Here is a 19,493-nt window from a genome sequence, read left to right as displayed (position 1 = left end):
ATATTAAGTTTAGCTCCAATTTGCAGTATCTCTAGTCAATGCTTCCAACTCAAGTACTCAAGTTCATGTACTGCAACTACAACATTCTAGCAATAATAGCAATTAAAATAATTGCAAGTTTTGTCCGATAAATCTTCTAGGAAATAGAACTGATTTCTGTCACTTGCAAAAGCTGTCTTTTCACCAAAGACCCAGTTATCACTCAGATTATTTGTCATATGAACTCCTTAAAGAAGTCCTTTCACCACCTCCAACAACTCCATGCATAATTTAATAGCTGCTGCTCCAATAGTGGAACAGTGGAATTTTTTTTCTCTAACTTAGTACAGTCACTTGAATAAACTTAATATGACTGTGCCTTTTTTTCTTGCATATAATCACTTTGATTAATTGTCAATTGGAACTGAATTGGGATAGTGTTGTCACAAATGTCACCATTAATAAATATTGTAACAACAATTGTCCAAGGGCTGATTGTTTTAAACTGAATAGTTATTTTCTTATCTGACTTGTACCATTAAATTAAAAGATACCCAAGATATAAGCAAGAACGATGGCTTTAATTAGAAGTGATTTCTAATAGAATTGTCACAAGAGAATAGAAGTCCCAGACTTCGCGTTATGAATCAGTAAAATCATTTATGGATCCCATGGTTCACCTATACATCATGTGGACCGACATCCAACCGAACAGTCAGCATGTAATCCTAAATTCATCCTGCAGTTTCTCCTAGTAATAACAGCTGATACCCAGGGGGTAGAGATGCCAGGCTCACACCATTCAGCATCATTAGAAAACCCCTTTAAGGTTTCATATTTTTGGTCAAGAAACTCTTCATGGAAAAAAATCACATTTGCTTTCATAAAACACTAACTTAATTTACTATTAAAACTAATTATACGGGAGAGTTTGCTTGTGAATATTAACAGGATATTCAGACTGAGGGAAAGGGCAAAGGACAAATATTTGATTTGGCATAAATTACCAAAACGAATGAATAATTACATTTCTGTGGAGTGCTTTCACTTACGTCCCATAGAAAGTGCGATAGACAGTAATTACAAACACATTATACTGGAGATACTGAAATCTCAAACCCTTTACTAGACTGCGGAAGTGTCTGAATCACGGTGTAATAAAAAACAAACTTACTTTTCTAAAATTGAGGCTCCTGATACATTTTTCCCTCTTTTTCTTTTTTTGACATAGGACTGTGAAAATAGGTGCCAATCCCAAGGACTCCATCTTTTATACAGATGTCCAAACGCCTCCTTTCCTCATACAGCCATAAAGTTAAAGTTTTCATAAAACCTTTGCATGTCATAACTACATGTCTAAAGTTTTGACTGCTGGGGTCCATGAACTCAGACCCGACTTCCACAGATTGCTGAAATAAAGGGGTTCAGTCATAAAATTTGCCCTCTTGGTTCTCCTTGCTAGTTGAGCTTCTAGAAATTTCTAAGGAAGAGAAGTTGGCTACAATTACGTCTCCTCGCTAGACGAACTCTGTGGTGCAGCTCACTGACGTCTATGCGTCCACCCTCAGCTAATAGGAGGATCTGTTTACGACCTCAGAGGTAAAGCAGTCAGCTGACCACTTCTGCCCACATTATTCTGGCCATTGATGGAGATTACAGTTATCAAACATCCTAAAGGTCAACATTTCAGACATATATTTACAGATGTAGAAAGTGCCAAACCAATGTTCATTTGCTATTTGTGTAATGTGGCTGCCCATTCACTTTGCATTGCATTACCTGTAGTATGCCAACAAACCACGAGTAGAGAGGATTGTTTGATCCACTGACACGCATGCAAACACAGGTGGTATATTCACTACTTAATCCTGACTCTGCCAGGATCTGGTGTCATGGCCTCATGAATGAGAACCTTGAACTGCTATAGACTAGAAATGTATTGTCTTTAGCAATTAATCCATGTTCTGCTTGGGATTTGACAACATTCAAGGTTCGAGTACAGAAGTCCTGTGGTGAGAGCTTCAAAACAGTCTTTGGCTAGGACACCAACTTTAGCAACCTGAGTGTGCAGGATCTACAGGTCCAGTGGCAACATCTGTGGGCAGATGTCCCAAAGAATTCCATATGGAATTTGCCCACCCACATCTCATCTTCTAGTCAAACTAGAGGCAATCCAACAGATTACTAGAACCTCCTTTCAATCGTACAGTTTTCCCCAATAATAGAATATTTTATAGAGGCAATTGAGAAATTGGTTATTCCACAGCTCAGTCCAGAATGCATTAGTTATAAACAAGAAAACAGTAGGGCGATACAAGCACATAAAATAATCATATAAAACAATGATATCAATGACAGCAAATCAATAATGATCTAATAATGAATGATCAGTAGAACAATAGACCACCAACTCCTAGGGATGACCCCTAACTATTTACAGAATTTTTAAAAGGAGTGAGATTGCCGATCACTGAAGGAACTCTGCTGGCTGAACAGGACTTGGTTAAGAAGACGATGCAAGAGATTGGGATAGTCTAGAACGGTTTGGAATTTCCTTAAAAGTTCTCTGCTACAGACAGACCTTCAAGCTGTCCATCACAGAGCTAGCCATTTTAATAAATGTATCTATTTTTGGTCCTTACATTGCCTCCCCAAGCAGTGACCCCCCCACCCCATAGAATAGGACCCCAGAATATCACAGATTGATAAAATATTTAATTTTTTTTTTAAACTTTAATTTTTATTACGTTTTCAATAAAGAAAAAGTAGAATGTTGTACAAGAACACAACATAAATAATAAAAGATGAACAAATCAGACAATAAAATAATACTACAATATCAGCAATAAACCAAGAGTCCCAGAGACAGACATACACAAGGGGGAGACCAGAGACAAAAGAAAAGAAGTGGGAAAGGGGGGGAGGGATGGGAAGGGAAGGGAACAAAGGCCATGGATGGTACACTACGTGTCCCATGGCGGCCAGATAGACCGGAACTTCTCCACTGTATTATTCAATGTAGCAGTGAAAAACTCCATACACCTTGCGTCCTTGATACGAACCACAAAGGAAGGGCCTGTGGGCGGCTGGGCACTCTTCCAGTGAAGGGCTATGAGAGACTTAGCCGCAGTACAGAGATATAAAAATAGCATAGAAGACTTTTTTTTACCCAGGAGCCTAGGGGGGAGGTTGAGAAGATAAACCAGAGGGTCCAGGGGGACACCGTGAAGGAAAATCTTGTCCATTCTGGACTTTACCTCCGTCCAAAGGGACGGATCAGAGGGCAGTCCCAAAATATATGGAACAATGTCCCTACGTCCAAGAGACACCTCCAACAGGAAGAGAATATATTAGGATTTAGAGTATGAAGGAGGGCTGGTGTATGGTAACAATGTAGTAAAATCTTGTACGGAGTCTCGCGGTAGGTTATGCAAGTAGAGGACTTAATAGCACGGAACCAAATTACCTGCCACTGGGCCAGTGAAATCTGTTTGCCAAGATCATTCGACCATCAAGAAATATATTTGTGAGTCAGGGAGCCTCATCCCTCCAGAGAGGAAAGCAGGTGGTAAATATCTGAAATCAAACATTTAGTAGAAGTGCCTACTCGATATAGCTTCTCAAAGGCCGTAGGAATGGAAACCTGCTGAGCCCCAAATTCAGTAAGCAAAAAATGTGCTATCTGCCGATAATGAAACCATTCAGACTTAGGCAAGTTCAAGGTATCATTGAAATAGTTAAAGGGTCTGAGCTGGAGAGAAAAGGAGTCTATCAGGTCCGCCACATGAAACAAACCAAGTTTTCCCCAAGGGAGCACCATACTAGCCATCAGTCCCTCCGGGAGGAGAGGATTATAGAGGAAGGAGACCATAGAGGAGTGGGGAGAGGCGAGTGGCAGGTGGCCCAAATAGATCTAGTAAACCGAATGGGACCCAGAAGGGGGACTACAGAAACAGGAGGCGTGTGGGACCACAAGAAGGCATTAGGATGATTATGGGCCAATCACAAGTTCTCAATTTTGGCCCATTTGGTAAAAAGCGTGCGGTGCAGCCCAAAATGGAATGCAGCATAGGTGGGCAGCCCAATTATAGTGGAGAAGGTGCGGGACCGCAAGACCCCCCTCCGCCTTTCCAGCCAGCATAACAGAGCGAGGAATATGGTGGCGTTTTCTATTCCAAATAAATTGGAAGAAGGCCATCTGAAGGGACCGCAAATTCCAAGCAAGGGACAGCGAGGGAGGATTTCAAAGTAATACAGAAGCTTGGGGAGAAGAGTCATCTTAATAGCTGTAATATGACTGATGAATGGCTCTTACCACCACCAAGCCTGGCTGAGTCACAGAGCCCTGAGCAAACCCGACACCCCCCAACCAAGCATCAGCCGTCTGCCAAACCAAAACCCCCAACATGCCCTGAGCAAGGCTCAAATAAAAGGGGCCAATGACAGAGACAAAGAGCGGTACATCGAGGAATGGAGAAGCGCAATAAATAACTCCAAGAAAGTCACCATGTACCAGTCATTGCAAAGGGTCTACACCATGGCCACCTACCTGGAGAGAATACCCCACCCCAAATACAGACAGACCCTGAGCGCCCACAGCCTGGACATGGAGACGGGGCGACACAGGCAGACGTACAACCCACAGGAGAACAGAATGTGCCAGCACTGTGACCGGGGGGCCCTAGAAGACTAGGCCAACTTCCTGCTACACTGCACCAAATACTCAGCTGTGAGGGCCGTCTACTTCCAAAGACTCTCTGCCCACATCCCAGAATTCACATCTGCAGATGAGAAGAGGAAACTCTACATCCTACTGGGAGAAGAGGAGACCACTGTGGAGATCGCTGCCCAATACGTGTCCAGCTGTCACCAACTAAGAGAAAGATGAGACCCCCATGGACTGTTATACCCCAAATCACCCACCCCATCCCCCCATACCCACCACTCTCCCACCCAACCCCAACTCTCCCCCTCTCCCACTTTACTAGCTTTGGCAATGCCAAATATCTATTCGGACAAGCCAATAAAGCTTGTTTGATTCTTGATTCTTGTGAAGAGGGTGCCACTTGTCTAAAAGCGAGCGAAGCTCATTAAAAACACGTGAAAAATTAGCCATAATACAGCGAGGAGTAAGAGGAAGAGAGCTGAATGTCTAGGTATGTAAGAGAGCAATCCCGCCACTGGAAATCATAGTTTTGACGTAGAAGTTGGAGAGCCATGTCAGGAATATTCAAGGGAAGAGCCTCAGTCTTGGAAGAGTTGATGTTATAGCCAGACAAGGCTCCATATTCCTGCAGGGACAGCATAAGATTTGGGAGAGGATAGAAGATTTCTAACAAATCATCACACACCTTGAACAATGAGGAGCATGGTGGCCCAGTGGTGAGAATTGATGCCTTGCAGCACTGGAGTCCTGGGTTAAAATCCAGCCATATTTGCTTGCGTTTCCTCCAGGTACTCTGGTTTCCCCCCACGCTATAAAGACATACTGATAGAGAATTTAGATTGTGAGCCCTATATGGGACAATGTTGACAATATCTATAAAACGCTGTGGAATATGATGGTGCTATATATGTAAGCGAAATAAATAAATAATAAATGACTGTGATTGTTGTAAACACCACTGGCTTCCTTCTTGTTCCATTTTTCAGTGTTCAACCTCCAATCCACTATATACATCATTCTTTCCATCTTCTGACCGATTTTACACGAGCCCTACCAAAATTGATGACCATCTCCTTTGTTTTACCCACATTCAATATAAGGCCATTACCACCACACCGTGAAGAAAAGTATTCTTTTGTTCTCATACTGAAACCTTAAATCCAGCTTTTTATTGCATCTGCCACCTGTTAATTCCCTAGTGACACATGTTATAATTATTCTATTGACAACCTAGTCCCTGCACATATATGCTAACAGAGAAGAAACAATGTACACGCGTATGTAGCCGAAAAGGGCAGTCAATAGCTTAAATGCTTTGTACAATATATGCAAATCCTAAGGAATCATTAAACAAGCCAGTGGAACCAATTCGGATTAATTTCCATGTAAACGCACAAAGTACACAATGCATCACCTGCCAATACGACCCAGACTTGTAATCGAATGACACTTTGATGTGGTGATATCTTTTAAAGAGTTGGGCTTGTCGGAGACACGTTGTTACATAGCTTAAATGTAGAATATCAATGCATGAGATGAAGCCCTTGTGAAAGCCGCAGAATTCCTCCACTTTTGACATGTTCTATTAAAAAAAAAAGGATCTGTGAACTTTTGTTACGAAACTTTAGCAATCCCACATACTGCCACGCAGGATTGCTTTTCATGCAGAGAAGAATAAGAGTTCACTCTCTTGGATTTTTATTTTTTTACTAAAGAGGACTGGGAAACGGTAATAGATAGAAATATCTCTTAACAAAAGCCGGAATGAAAGATGCCTAACCTCTGTGTTTTTAATTCCCCCAGTAATAGAAGCGCTGAAAGCATTAGCAGCAGGAAACGGGACAGAAGGATTTTAATTATGATTTTATTATGACAAATAATTCATCCGCTTGCATAACACTGGTATCAGACAAAAGCACATGGCTTTATCTTTGGAACATTTACTCCTCCCTTTAGCTGTCACAGAACAATAAAAATGGAATAATAGAAAATATCTCACCGGATGCTCCACAAGTGACTCACTTTCCAAATCTGCTTCTATATTTAGTATACCATAGCTGTAATCATTTTTAGACATTACTACCAAGAATGACAATTGGCTTAGACCCCAAGTATATTTTTATTTTTGGTCCAGACATGTAAAACAAGTTAGATAGAAGACACCCCAGCACTTGAGAAGAACCAACTCTACCATATTCATCAATGAAGATGGCCACATAAGCATATCCACCTAGAAATTACACTATCAGAGACCTCCTATCATTATAAATATTGGATTGATTTGGATCTTGGGTCAAACTTTGTCATATACAGCCAGCATTATGGTTGGGCATGTTTTATCTCATAAGGTAAATTATGGCTCAACCACCAAGACATTCAACAATAATAAGTGTCAACAAGAAGCGATCCTTTGACTGTTTTCCAAGACAAGTGGTTTTACAATTCTGATACAACAAAGGCTTTGTGTCATTTCTGAAAAAAGTCACAAGGGTCTGGAGGACCCAGCAGTTTACATAAATGGCAAAACCTGCTCGACACAATAGCGAGCTATTATCTAATCATTCAAGTATTTCTTAGGTTTTGCAGAGGTATCAAACCTTTGCCAATTTTAATGGCAAATAGGAAACAGGTTTGTGCAGAGCTTGGCCAGTTTAGATTTCTATTGGCTGGCCATACACTTTAGATGACTATTCCTTCCCAACTCCGCTCATACACATTGATGCTCGGCTTGGCCAATAGACAGAGTGAACTTTGGCAACAACGTATCTCCTCTAAGAACAAAAATATTGGGCATCCAACATACCTGACCCTTCTTTCTCCAACAACTGCCCTAGAGAGAGAAACCCTCAAACACATAGATGGTCGGCCAATGAGTTACCCAAAATTAATGTGACGGTCAGCTTAACAGTATGGAAGTGTAATTTGCCACAATCAGAGTTGACCTTGCACATGGCAAACTACAATGCAATGTTGATAATCATGTAAACAGTTATGTGATATCTGAGATGTAGTATACACAGTTTTCTCTATTAAATACATCAGATATTCCTCAAAGGTGGTGGACCAGATAAAGGACTTGCCTCCCTGACAAAAAATTAAAAACCATAAAAACTATAACTAATTCCCAGAAAAATGCATTGGAGCTACCCACAGTTCAAGAAATGGATATATTAGGAGACATCTGTCACAGACCAGTCACACTCACATCGTACAGTACAGTTCTGTGACTGCAGTATAAATGGACAAAAAAACTGAGGAACAAGAGAGGTCACCTACAGTCTGTACATCTGCTCCAACATAATTGTCTAAGTGATGGAATTTTGAAGACAAAATCCTATACATGTCCGTGTATTAATATCTAACCAAAGAAGTGCTAAAACTGTATTTGCATATCATAACTAAGACAATATTATTCCGTTGGACAAATTAATATTTTCCATTTAATACAATGATGTTAACCAAACAATTAATTCCATCTTTTCCAGCGTGATGATGATAATGAAGCCTATATATTTACTAGACATGTATAATAACAGTGGAGTACATACAGACTACAACAGACTCAGTGTTTGGGCATCCACATGGCAAATGGATAAATGTAAAGTTATCCATCTGGATGAAAATAATGTGAATGCAGCATATGTCCTAGGGGGGAGTAAAGCTGTGAGAGTCACTGGTGGAGAAGGACCTGGGAGTACTTGTAGAGCATAGGTTACAGTACAGCATAAAATGTCAAACAGCTGTTTCTAAGAGCAGAAAGATATTGTCATGTATTTAAAGGGATATGGACTCGCGGGATAGGGATGTAATATTACCACTATATAAATTACTGGTGCTGCCCCATCTGGAATATGCAGTTCAGTTCTGGGCACCAGTTCATAGAATGGAAGTCCTAGAGTTGGAACAAGTTCAATAGAGGGGCCACGAAACTGATAAGGAGCATGGAGGACCCCAGTTCTGAGGACAGATTAATGGAGTTAAATGTGTTTAGTTTGGAGTAGAGGCGTTTAAGGGGAGACATGATAAACCTGTAAAAAGAGCCGACAAGGCTTCTACACTGTAAAGACTGTGAATCTGTGGAATAGCCTACCCCAGGAACTGGTCACATCAACAACAGCTGATGGATTTAAAAATAATAAAGACTGATACCTTTTTAGAGAGAAATAGCATTGATGCTTATGGAAATGCTTAGAATGTCGTTCCTTTACCTATTCCCTTGTTGAACTTGATGGACGTGTCTTTTTTTATTTCTCAAAGGTACTATCTAACCATGTACAGTATAACCTCCACATTACCAATTCTAAATACATCTCTAAAACATTATTCCTATGAAAATATGCTAACAAATGAAAGCCAAAACGCATGAGAGAGGGGATAAAACATGAAGTCCCTATGAAGAAGAGTGCCACTTTATTTGTCTTATGTTCACAATTGTATCCAGCAGACAGGAGTCACAATTTACTTGCCATATGGTTGCAGAACTACCCAGCATAGAGAACACCCACTCAATATATCTGCCTCAGGCTGTCTGCTGCACATTCACTCGACCCACTAACTTATTAAAGTGTTTAGCCAGTTTTATAAAAATATGGGTAAAATAACACGCTGCATCAATACAAAACACTTCTGAATACATGTTCTGTTTATATTCAGCATTGTTTATCTAATTTATTTTCAGGTCATCAATCACAGAGGTGATGCTGCAACTGTAAGCTCACTATCCCTCCCTGTGAGCAGTTCAGCCAGCACCTGAAACGTCACAGCTGCAAATAACCTACTTGCTCGTTGAAGCCACTCATGGGAGTGATTTCTTGTCTGATCAGATATGTGGAGGAGAGAGATGCTACCAGCTGAGGAAGTTAGACAGAAGACAGACACTTTGACACAAAACAGACCCTATATCAGGGTGGGAGTTTGCATACTGGGGAGAGTGGAGAAGGGAAGGGTACACAGAGTGAGAGCAGGCATATTAATAATGGGAAATGTAGTTTGTCCAGAGGTTCTCTGCATGTAAATAACAGGGATACAAGGAGCAACAAGTAAAATAAAGACGTTCAAAAGGTGCACAATTTTATCACATATTTAGCACTGTTGTGAATGTATCTGCATTTACATTTTTTGAAAATTGGATAACCCCTTGAACTGCAGCCACTGTCACGCAAGGTCTTATAAATCCAAGGCAAGCAACCAACGCAACATCCACTAGTTCCCACAGTCCTTCTTCCACAAGAGGCTGCTTACTATACACCAGCAGAGCACTTAAAAATGGCAGCGCCATCAATACATCTCCATCCATAGTGGTCTAAGACTGGCATGGTGTAAATTGCCTAGCAGCACACCCAAAATAACCAATCATCTGGTGGCTGCAGCCTTACTAATAACAAAGCTCCTTATATACCACCTACCAATGTCTGTGAGTAAGGAGCCTTGTTATTGGATGTGTCAGGCACCAGCAGTGTTGTGTGGTTCGCAGCACACCTCAAGTACAGGCAAAGGTGTATTAATACACATCAGAGGTTTTTTGTAAAGCATAATATTTCCAGTACAGACGTCTATGATGACTGTACAGGTGTTACTGTGACCTTTGAGGGTAGTTGCTTGTAAACATCTAATGACTGTCTTGTGGATGGGATATGTACATAGATCACTATGAATTACGAGTAAATGATTTTTCCTGTTTATTTGCAACTCTGGTGAAGGAGATCAACATTCTGGGACTACACCCTTGTATAGTATACAATACAATGCTAAAGTGCTAAATCTTCTCTATTATTCTATGCAACCTTTTGTACCAAAGAATCCTTTAAAAACAACTCCATGTTTGCTACATTCATTTCAGAGTTATCACAGGTATACATAAACTAAAAAGGCAAATAAAATCAAGCTTCAATGCCAGCATCAACCTGCGGAGTAAACAGCGACTGTATGGTTCACAGAAAACTCCGTGTAGAATTCCCATTCATGCCATTCATTACCACTGCACTCCTTATTATGACTCGCTTACCAAGTACCAGCTTAGTAGTCAGAGCAGAATATTAAGGTTTATTAATCTGTAGAGTGGATAACCCCACTTGCCCAAGTCAATTATGTATCTTCATAACGTTATTTCTCAATACGCTGGTACACATAGCCAAAGACAGAGAATGATAAAGAGTGGACATGATGTAATATCATCTGTCAGTAACAGGAACTGACATGGGTATTACCAGAGGCTCTTGTACACTTCTGGAATAATAGCCACAGTGTATAACCTGTTCACACAAGACATCGAGCAAAAATGATTGCTCTGCTGGTAGCACAATAAGGATGAAGAGCAGTGACATCAGATTCATCACCAAGGACAGCTCACCCCTATACAATCCATGCATGGTGCTGACAACATTCATAGACGAGGAATGAAACCATGCATTATGCAAACTTTCCTCTCCATTAATGCCAATATCAGTCACACAAAGCACATTAAGAAATACTTTCATAAAACTCATTATCTCCTCATCTGTATCTTCAGACAGTAACAATGACTATTGCATGAGAAGGAAAATCCTTTCATACTTTTAGATCGGATCGTACTTACAGAGAAATAAAGCAATGAGATAGTAACAGTATAAATATTTTAACGTCTTGTAACAACTTTACAATGACTATCTCTCCACACAAAGAAAACTGTAGTGCAAAACAGTAGGACAGTTGACAAATATAATAGCCGCATACAAAATGCTATGCAAGCTGAAAAAAAGGGGATTTAATCCCAGCTTCCCAGCCTTAACAATGACTATAAAGATCTGTCTTACCTTTCTCTGGGCTTAAATTTTTATATACTTCAAGGTCTGCCATTAAATATGTTACTATTACACATTATTGGCACACAAACTGCAGATGCTCCCTGGATCCAAGCCTCTTCACTTCTCATATTTCCAACATTACATGAGAAATAACAGCTTTCCCTGGAAGCACAGTGACTTGTCTAGAAGAATCCACATTCCGTAGTTATATCAATCTAAGGATGCCAAATAGCAGAACTTTCTCCAAAGTGGAAGGTCTAGAGAGGAAGCAATCCAGGAACCGTCTGCTGGGCTCAGCTGCTATTGTGGGAATGCACTGGCTGTCAGTACTTTTGGTATGAGACATGCATGCATAGTGGGATGATTAAGATCCTTGAGGCATTAAATGTGCAAACCTCAAACGTAAAGAAGATCCTTCTCACCTAAGGAGGTCAGGCAGGGATTGAATAGCCCGATAAAAACCTGAATGGCATGAGGTGTATACTCAGGGAAGAAAGAAATAAGAGAAACAGTTCTCAGTGCAATGTGTCTCCTTCACAAAGGCACCAGGAGAAGCCAATTGCTATGCTCATCAAATAGTCATTCAAAGGCTTCATTACATTTTATATTATTGTTCCAGGTCTGTGGGGAGCACACAGTCACTGGATCCCTCCTTGTAATGGCAGATAATACACAATGAACCATTTGTGACAGGTCTGCCTAGAAAAATAAATACCACATTTCTCGAAATGTCTTGTAGCACAGAATCACAAACACATGAAGACGGTCTAGAGATGTGTATGGGGTTATTATAGCCTAGGAAGAACAGCTTCTCTAGTAAAGCTTGTAATATACTTCTTAGCTTCTTAGCTAGAAATTGTAGAAAAATACAATTATTTATTTCTACTTAATAGGAAATCCAAGGAACAGAATAATAATTGGAATAGAAGCAAATTGTCATTACACTTTCCTTTCCATTAATAGTATGCAGTTTATACATGCAATAACACTGCAGCAATATCAGCAAAGTGGCTACATACAGTATTGACATGATGTGTCCATACATCACCTGCAGAGCTGTCTATCACCTCTTAGATTGTAAACTTATACATATGTATCTATTCACAATGCTCCGCTACGTACTGTACAGCTATGCATGTCAGCTCTCCTCATATGTCTGTTTTAGCAAATACTTGTATTGCTTATGAAATAACAGTTTGGCAGCAGGTTTTTGTTTGGTTCATGTTCTTCTGTTATTACTTCAAGAAATGTCTGAAGTCAACCTGGATCCCTTCACTTTATCCACATATTTTCTCATTGCTTGGCTGATCACTTAATGGTCACATGTATTAACTATGCTATGTAACTAGGGATAATTTAATGGATAACCGGGTACATATAAAAAAAGAAAAACTATATCTCACATGACAACCCCATACACATGTACTTTGGGTCATCACAGCTGAGCATATGTCCTGAATGGAAGGAGGAGAGAGAAATCCAACACAGATCCCCTTGTCAATAGGAGGTGAAACTACACAAACACATCAATTATCAATGGCGCAGTCAGAGTGTTTAGGGACACACACCATTAACAAGGGAATGGCAGAATCCAACTATCAATTTAATCATACATTTCCAGAAGGAATAACAGAGGAACAGCACACTAGACAGTTCTTAGAAAGAATGATCCAGAATTGCAAATTTATGACCCATACAGGCCTGTTCAAAACTAGAGATGAGCGAACACTAAAATGTTCGAGGTTCGAAATTCGATTCGAACAGCCGCTCAATGTTCGTGTGTTCGAACGGGTTTCGAACCCCATTATAGTCTATGGGGAACAGATACTCGTTAAGGGGGAAACCCAAATCCGTGTCTGGAGGGTCACCAAGTCCACTATGACACCCCAGGAAATGATGCCAACACCTCTGGAATGACACTGGGACAGCAGGGGAAGCATGTCTGGGGGCATCTAACACACCAAAGACCCTCTATTACCCCAACATCACAGCCTAACAACTACACACTTTACACACTCAATACCACCTCTCTGACAGTAGGAAAACACCTTGAAACATGTGTATTTGGCACTTGCAGTGAGGAGAGCTTGTCACCAGCAGTGAATTTGGCCCTTGTAGTAAGTTGAGGTTGGCACCAACATTTGTTTTAAAAATCAGGGTGGATTGAGCCTCTAACCAGCAGAGTTTGGGCAAATTCATGGTGGAGGGAGCCTCTAAACACCCCAGTTTGGGCAAATTCATGGTGGAGGGAGCCTCTAAAAACCCCAGTTTGGACCAATTCATGGTGGAGGGAGCCTCTAACCAGCCCAGTTTGGGCAAATTCATGGTGGAGGGAGCCTCTAAAAAACCCAGTTTGGACCAATTCATGGTGGAGGGAGCCTCTAACCAGCCCAGTTTGGGCAAATTCATGGTGGAGGGAGCCTCTAACCAGCCCAGTTTGGACCAATAATGGTGGAGGGAGCCTCTAACCAGCCCAGTTTGGACCAATTAATGGTGGAGGGAGCCTCTAACCACCCCAGTTTGGACCAATTCATGGTGGAGGGAGCCTCTAAACAGCCAAGTTTGGACCAATTAATGGTGGAGGGAGCCTCTAACCAGCCCAGTTTGGGCAAATTCATGGTGGAGGGAGCCTCTAAACAGCCCAGTTTGGACCAATTCATGGTGGAGGGAGCCTCTAACCAGCCCAGTTTGGGCAAATTCATGGTGGAGGGAGCCTCTAAACAGCCCAGTTTGGACCAATTCATGGTGGAGGGAGCCTCTAACCAGCCCAGTTTGGACCAATTAATGGTGGAGGGAGCCTCTAACCAGCCCAGTTTGGACCAATTAATGGTGGAGGGAGCCTCTAACCAGCCCAGTTTGGACCAATTAATGGTGGAGGGAGCCTCTAACCAGCCCAGTTTGGACCAATTAATGGTGGAGGGAGCCTCTAACCACCCCAGTTTGGACCAATTCATGGTGGAGGGAGCCTCTAAACAGCCAAGTTTGGACCAATTCATGGTGGAGGGAGCCTCTAAAAACCCCAGTTTGGACCAATTCATGGTGGAGGGAGCCTCTAACCAGCCCAGTTTGGGCAAATTCATGGTGGAGGGAGCCTCTAACCAGCCCAGTTTGGACCAATTAATGGTGGAGGGAGCCGCTAAACAGCCCAGTTTGGGCAAATTCATGGTGGAGGGAGCCTCTAAACAGCCCAGTTTGGACCAATTCATGGTGGAGGGAGCCTCTAAAAAACCCAGTTTGGACCAATTCATGGTGGAGGGAGCCTCTAAACAGCCCAGTTTGGGCAAATTCATGGTGGAGGGAGCCTCTAAACAGCCCAGTTTGGGCAAATTCATGGTGGAGGGAGCCTCTAACCAGCCCAGTTTGGACCAATTAATGGTGGAGGGAGCCTCTAAACAGCCAAGTTTTGGGAAATTCATGGTGGAGGGAGCCTCTAAACAGCCCAGTTTGGGCAAATTCATGGTGGAGGGAGCCTCTAACCAGCCCAGTTTGGACCAATTAATGGTGGAGGGAGCCTCTAAACAGCCAAGTTTTGGGAAATTCATGGTGGAGGGAGCCTCTAACCAGCCCAGTTTGGACCAATTCATGGTGGAGGGAGCCTCTAAACAGCCCAGTTTGGGCAAATTCATGGTGGAGGGAGCCTCTAAAAAACCCAGTTTGGACCAATTCATGGTGGAGGGAGCCTCTAACCAGCCCAGTTTGGACCAATTAATGGTGGAGGGAGCCTCTAAACAGCCAAGTTTGGACCAATTCATGGTGGAGGGAGCCTCTAAAAACCCCAGTTTGGACCAATTCATGGTGGAGGGAGCCTCTAACCAGCCCAGTTAGGACCAATTAATGGTGGAGGGAGCCTCTAAACAGCCAAGTTTGGACCAATTCATGGTGGAGGGAGCCTCTAAAAACCCCAGTTTGGACCAATTCATGGTGGAGGGAGCCTCTAACCAGCCCAGTTTGGGCAAATTCATGGTGGAGGGAGCCTCTAAACAGCCCAGTTTGGGCAAATTCATGGTGGAGGGAGCCTCTAACCAGCCCAGTTTGGACCAATTAATGGTGGAGGGAGCCTCTAACCAGCCCAGTTTGGACCAATTAATGGTGGAGGGAGCCTCTAACCACCCCAGTTTGGACCAATTCATGGTGGAGGGAGCCTCTAAACAGCCAAGTTTGGACCAAATCATGGTGGAGGGAGCCTCTAAAAACCCCAGTTTGGACCAATTCATGGTGGAGGGAGCCTCTAACCAGCCCAGTTTGGGCAAATTCATGGTGGAGGGAGCCTCTAAACAGCCCAGTTTGGGCAAATTCATGGTGGAGGGAGCCTCTAACCAGCCCAGTTTGGACCAATTAATGGTGGAGGGAGCCGCTAAACAGCCCAGTTTGGGCAAATTCATGGTGGAGGGAGCCTCTAAACAGCCCAGTTTGGACCAATTCATGGTGGAGGGAGCCTCTAAAAAACCCAGTTTGGACCAATTCATGGTGGAGGGAGCCTCTAAACAGCCCAGTTTGGGCAAATTCATGGTGGAGGGAGCCTCTAAAAACCCCAGTTTGGACCAATTCATGGTGGAGGGAGCCTCTAACCAGCCCAGTTTGGGCAAATTCATGGTGGAGGGAGCCTCTAAACAGCCCAGTTTGGGCAAATTCATGGTGGAGGGAGCCTCTAACCAGCCCAGTTTGGACCAATTAATGGTGGAGGGAGCCGCTAAACAGCCCAGTTTGGACCAATTCATGGTGGAGGGAGCCTCTAAAAACCCCAGTTTGGACCAATTCATGGTGGAGGGAGCCTCTAAAAAACCCAGTTTGGACCAATTAATGGTGGAGGGAGCCTCTAACCAGCCCAGTTTGGACCAATTAATGGTGGAGGGAGCCTCTAAACAGCCAAGTTTGGACCAATTCATGGTGGAGGGAGCCTCTAAAAACCCCAGTTTGGACCAATTCATGGTGGAGGGAGCCTCTAACCAGCCCAGTTTGGACCAATTAATGGTGGAGGGAGCCTCTAACCAGCCCAGTTTGGACCAATTAATGGTGGAGGGAGCCTCTAACCACCCCAGTTTGGACCAATTCATGGTGGAGGGAGCCTCTAAACAGCCAAGTTTGGACCAATTCATGGTGGAGGGAGCCTCTAAAAACCCCAGTTTGGACCAATTCATGGTGGAGGGAGCCTCTAAACAGCCCAGTTTGGGCAAATTCATGGTGGAGGGAGCCTCTAACCAGCAGAGTTGTGGGAAAGCAGGGTGGAGGGAGCCTCTAACCAGCAGAGTTGGTGGAAATCAGGGTGGAGGGAGCCTCTAACCAGCAGAGTTGGGGGAAATCATGTTGGAGGGAGCCTAGTATTAGCAGAATTGTGCAACGCTTATGGTGGATGAGTATGAGGATGCGGAGGAATTGGAGAGGTTGAGTACAGACATGGAGTTTCATGTTGGGGTGCTTTACACAGGTGGGCACAAAAATGAAGGCTCTATCCAGTGGTGGTTCATTTTTATCAAAGTGAGCCGGTCGGCACTCTCAGCTGACAGACGGGTGCGCTTGTCAGTGATGATGCCACCGGCTGCACTGAACACCCTCTCAGATAGGACGCTGGCGGCAGGACAGGACAGCACCTCCAAGGCATATAGGGCAAGTTCAAGCCACAGGTCCAACTTCGACACCCAATACGTGTAGGGCGCAGAGGGGTCGGAGAGGACAGGGCTGTGGTCGGAAAGGTATTCCCGCAACATGCGCCTATACTTCTCACGCCTGGTGACACTAGGACCCTCCGTGGCGGCACTTTGGCGAGGGGGTGCCATCAAGGTGTCCCAGACCTTAGACAGTGTGCCCCTCGTTTGTGTGGACCGGTGAGAACTTGGTTGCCTACTGGAGGAACTGCCCTCCCTGCCGCCAACGTCACATGCTGGAAACATCTCCATCATATTCTGCACCAATTGCCTGTGGCAAGCATTGATGCGATTGGCCCTCCCCTCTACCGGAATAAAAGACGAGATGTTGTTTTTATACCGGGGGTCAAGGATAGCAAAGATCCAGTACTGGTTGTCCTCCATGATTTTGACAATACGCTTGTCGGTTGTAAAGCACCCCAACATGAACTCAGCCATGTCTGCCACAGTGTTAGTTGGCATGACTCCTCTGGCCCCACCGGAAAGTTCAATCTCCATTTCCTCCTCATCCTCCATGTCTACCCATCCGCGCTGCAACAATGGGACGATTCGAAGTTGCCCGGAAGCCTCCTGTATCACCATCACATCATCGGACAACTCTTCTTCCTCCTCCTCCTCCTCCTCCATTAAACGCAGTGAAGCGGACAGATGTGTGGACCTACTCTCCAGCTGTGACGGATCGGATGCTATCCCTAACTCCTCTGTGTGATCTGAGTTATCCCTGATGTCAATCAGGGATTCTCTCAGAACACACAAGAGCGGGATTGTAAGGCTCACCATCGCATCCTCAGAGCTCACCCTCCTTGTGGACTCCTCAAAGACCCGTAGGATGTCACAAAGGTCTCTCATCCATGGCCACTCATGGATGTGAAACTGAGGCAGCTGACTTTGTGGCACCCTAGGGTTTTGTAGCTGGTATTCCATCAAAGGTCTCTGCTGCTCAACCACTCTATTCAACATCTGAAACGTTGAGTTCCAGCGTGTGGGGACGTCGCACAAAAGCCGGTGTTGTGGCACATGCAGGCGTTGCTGGAGAGATTTTAAGCTAGCAGCGGCTACTGTCGACTTGCGAAAGTGGGCGCACATGCGCCGCACTTTCACCAGTAGCTCTGGAACATTGGGGTAGCTCTTTAGGAAACGTTGCACCACTAGGTTGAAGACGTGGGCCAGGCATGGAACATGTTGGAGTCCGGCAAGCTCCAGAGCTGCTACCAGGTTCCGGCCGTTATCACAAACGACCATGCCTGGGCCCAGGTGCAGCGGCTCAAACCATATTGCCGTCTCATCGAGGAGGGCATCCCTCACCTCGGAGGCAGTGTGCTGTCTGTCCCCCAAGCTGATCAGCTTCAGCACAGCCTGCTGACGTCTACCAACGCCAGTGCTGCAACGTTTCCAACTCGTAGCTGGGGTCAATCTAACAGCGGAGGAGGAGGCGGTGGCGGAGGAGGAGGCGGTGGCGGAGGAGGAGGCGGTAGAGGAGGAGGAGGAGGGGGGTGTTCTTCTCATGTCCCTGCCAGGAATGTTAGGCGGGGAGACGAGGTACACCGGGCCAGTTTGGGAAGCAGTCCCAGCCTCAACTACATTCACCCAGTGTGCCGTCAGTGAAATGTAGCGTCCCTGTCCGCATGCACTTGTCCACGCGTCGGTGGTCAAGTGAACCTTTGTGCAAAGCGCGGAACTAAGGGCCCGCCTGATGTTGAGTGACACGTGCTGGTGCAAGGCGGGGACGGCACACCGGGAGAAGTAGTGACGGCTAGGGACGGCATAGCGAGGTGCCGCAGTTGCCATCAGGTCCAGGAAGGCGGGAGTTTCAACAAGCCGGAACGCCAACATCTCCTGGGCCAGCAGTTTAGCGATGTTGGCGTTCAAGGCTTGCGCGTGTGGGTGGTTAGCAGTGTATTTCTGCCGCCGCTCCAATGTCTGAGAGATGGTGGGTTGTTGTAAAGAAACGCCTGATGGTGCCTTTGATGGTGCAGGAGAAGGAGATAAGACAGGACCAGGGGAGGATGAGGTAGAAGTCAACAAAGTGGCGGAGGCAGATGAAGTGGTGTCCTGGCTCGTCCTCTGGAGTGCATCGCCAGCACAGTCAGCAGTGGCAGTGGCAGAGGCAGAGGCAGTGGCAGAGGCAGTGGCAGTGGCGTGAACGGCAGGCGGCCTTTGTCCTGCCGTTGCTGCCTGCCACTGATTCCAGTGCTTGGATTCCAAATGACGGCGCATTGAAGTGGTGGACAGGTTGCTCTTCTCAGAGCCCCTAATCAATTTCGAGAGGCAAATTGTGCAGACAACACTATATCTGTCCTCGGCGCATTCCTTGAAAAAACTCCACACCTTCGAGAAACGTGCCCTCGAGGTGGGAGTTTTTCGGGGCTGGGTACGAACTGGAACATCTTGGGAGATTCCGGGTGTGGCCTGGCTTCGCCTAAG

The 19,493-nt window shown here is 44.4% G+C and overlaps 1 protein-coding gene across 2 annotated transcripts in view; it reads right to left on the bottom strand.

Moving 5' to 3' along the window:
* The window catches only part of PLCH1 (phospholipase C eta 1), a 209,383-nt gene that overhangs the window by 117,566 nt on the left and 72,324 nt on the right, over positions 1–19,493 (bottom strand). The window contains exon 1 of one of the 2 annotated variants that reach the window (XM_075268767.1): positions 11,437–12,021. The exons of the other annotated variant lie outside the window; for it this stretch is intronic. Coding sequence (XP_075124868.1) covers positions 11,437–11,479 — 43 coding nt within the window. The 5' untranslated portion in view covers positions 11,480–12,021. Of the gene's footprint in view, positions 1–11,436; positions 12,022–19,493 lie in introns of those variants that run through there. 2 annotated transcript variants of the gene reach the window in all.

This window comes from Leptodactylus fuscus, chromosome 3, assembly GCF_031893055.1.
Source record: "Leptodactylus fuscus isolate aLepFus1 chromosome 3, aLepFus1.hap2, whole genome shotgun sequence".
Taxonomy (NCBI): domain Eukaryota; kingdom Metazoa; phylum Chordata; class Amphibia; order Anura; family Leptodactylidae; genus Leptodactylus; species Leptodactylus fuscus.
The sequence above is the reverse complement of the archived record's forward strand: the minus strand, read 5'-3'. Positions and strand labels throughout refer to the sequence as shown.